Here is a 2,141-nt window from a genome sequence, read left to right on the forward strand (position 1 = left end):
TTCTCCGTGCGGGCTGATGGTGAGTGGCGGGAAGTGGGGGGCCTGGGGCGGCTCGTGGGGTCCCTGCCGGGAAGGGGAAGCTCGGGGTGGGGGGGAACCTCCATCGGAAGGACTCGGCCAGCGGAGAGCCTGGGAGGGAACGAGACAGACGGCTCTGCTGTGACTCAGTGGCCCTCTCCCGACCCTCCAGGTCTCCAGCGCCGCCCCAGTCATCCAGAACCTTCCTTTCTAGCCAAGGGGGCACCCGGGAGGGGCCGGTGAGCACGGGTCCTCAGTGCTGCCGCTAGCTCTCTCTGGAGCTCCCTGAAAATTCTTTGAAATGAAGTCACGTCTAGGGTGCCCTATTCTACCGAGGTTTGATTTTCCACCATCCATCACTTTTCAGCGTCTAATAAATGTGCCTTCAGGCGGCAAGGCCAGTGTTTGGCAGACTCCCTGAGATTTTGTCTGCTCAGGGAGATCTGAAGGATAAATGGGAATAAACTGGGTAAAGAGGGGAGGAAAGCGCACCCTTGGTGGAGGAAGAGCAAGTATAGAAGAGGCCTTGTTAGCGGTAGGGAGAACGAGGGAAAGGTATCAGACCATCAGACGTGGTCACGGCTGGGGCTGAGAGTGCCAGGTATGACTGTCCTATGAGGTGAGATAGGAAACAGAGCTAGAGGCTAGATCGTTGCATAACAGTGATTTTTGTTGTTCTTCGAAGCTGCATTCAGTTTTTAATACTTCCCTGAAATTAGCATGATCAGAACTCTGCACGATCAGTTCGGTTTAGAAAAGCTCATTCAACTCTGTTTTGATTCTGGCACAAAACCCCGTTGACTTGGTGCAGGAGGACCTGAAAGAAGGCAGCTTAAGAGTCAGTCGTTTCTAGGGCATCCAAGGTTGGGGCAAATTAGATTGATGAAGGAAAGAGAGCTCTCATCTAACTTAGGCGGCTTTGTGCGGATGGGTTTTTTAAATGTTTTTATTTAGCACTGTGTGAAACTAGAAAAACTGGACATGAGGAATTGTGGTGGTTTAAGGAAAGGGAATTTTTAGTGCATTTTATCCCAAGTGCCACTTGGAGAGCTTTTTGCTTTGGAATAAAAATGAATTATCTTTTTTATGTCTGTTGAAGATCACCATTATTCCTTTTAAGTTGAGATAGAAGTCACATAATATAAAATTCACCATTTTTTTTTTACAATTTAGTTATTTGGAGTCTGTTCGCTATGTTCGGTAACCAAAACTGCTGTCTAATTTCAGAACATTCTGGGGCCGGGGGTTGGGGGGGAGCGGGAAGCAGCCCATATTGACTGGCATCAGTCCACGAGTAATTCTCTTATTCTAGTGATTTTGCTTCATTGGCCAATTAAATTGACTTATTAAGGGAAAAATCTGATAATTTTAAAGAAGGCAAGTTGAACAACTTGGAGCTGTATTGACTTTCAAATTACATGTGTACTGAAGCCATTTTAATTCTGTTTAAGACATATTTGCCCAAACCCAAAGATTTTCGTTTCACTGCATTACAACTGTTTTAAGTGGAATGACAGGGAGGCAGGGACCAAGAGTGCCTTAGAGACTCACAGAGATCCTCTGTGCTGGCAGCCAGTGCTTACTCCACTGACCCACCACGGCCTTTTCCTTGATAACATGCTTAAGTACCACCACTTCCTTAGCCGTGTGGATGTGGAGGGTTAAGAGCTACCATGATAAGAGGAGGAATAAGAATGGTTCCACCAACCTGATGTGTTTCAGGTGCATATTTAAAAAGAATTGCACAGAGATTATTTCTGGGGGGTGGGGGGAGTGAAAAACAGCTGAAAATTTTAGTTTACCTCTGACTAATGAAACATGCATCTCATAATACTATGAATACATTGCTGAAAAATCTTCAAATTAACTGGATCCAAATGAACTGTTTGGGATATTTAATGAGTAGCTACCCTATGCCAGGCGCTGGGCTTGCTATTGTGGATACAATAAGGAGAAACAGGTTTTTGTAACCAGTGAATTTAAAATCCAGTGGGGGAGATTCCTTAAGCAAATAAGGATATGAATGGAGTGAACTTGCAGGCGTTTTTATTGTCCCCATTGTTGAAGCAGTTTTTAAAAATATTTTTACAGATCGCAATGATAGACACATAACCATCCACCCC

At 45.3% G+C, this 2,141-nt stretch overlaps 1 protein-coding gene across 1 annotated transcript in view; it reads left to right on the top strand.

Annotated features, from left to right (window-relative positions):
* Positions 1–3: 3 nt before the first annotated feature.
* SUSD5 (sushi domain containing 5) overlaps positions 4–2,141 on the top strand; it is a gene marked incomplete at its 5' end in the record, with an annotated part of 87,528 nt that continues 85,390 nt past the window's right edge. The window contains one exon of the mRNA XM_045297676.1: positions 4–19. Coding sequence (XP_045153611.1) covers positions 4–19 — 16 coding nt within the window. The remainder of the gene's footprint in view (positions 20–2,141) is intronic.

The sequence above is a fragment of the Echinops telfairi genome, unplaced genomic scaffold (assembly GCF_000313985.2).
Source record: "Echinops telfairi isolate 266 unplaced genomic scaffold, ASM31398v2 ScPeMD7_7420;HRSCAF=8458, whole genome shotgun sequence".
Classification (NCBI taxonomy): Eukaryota; Metazoa; Chordata; class Mammalia; order Afrosoricida; family Tenrecidae; genus Echinops; species Echinops telfairi.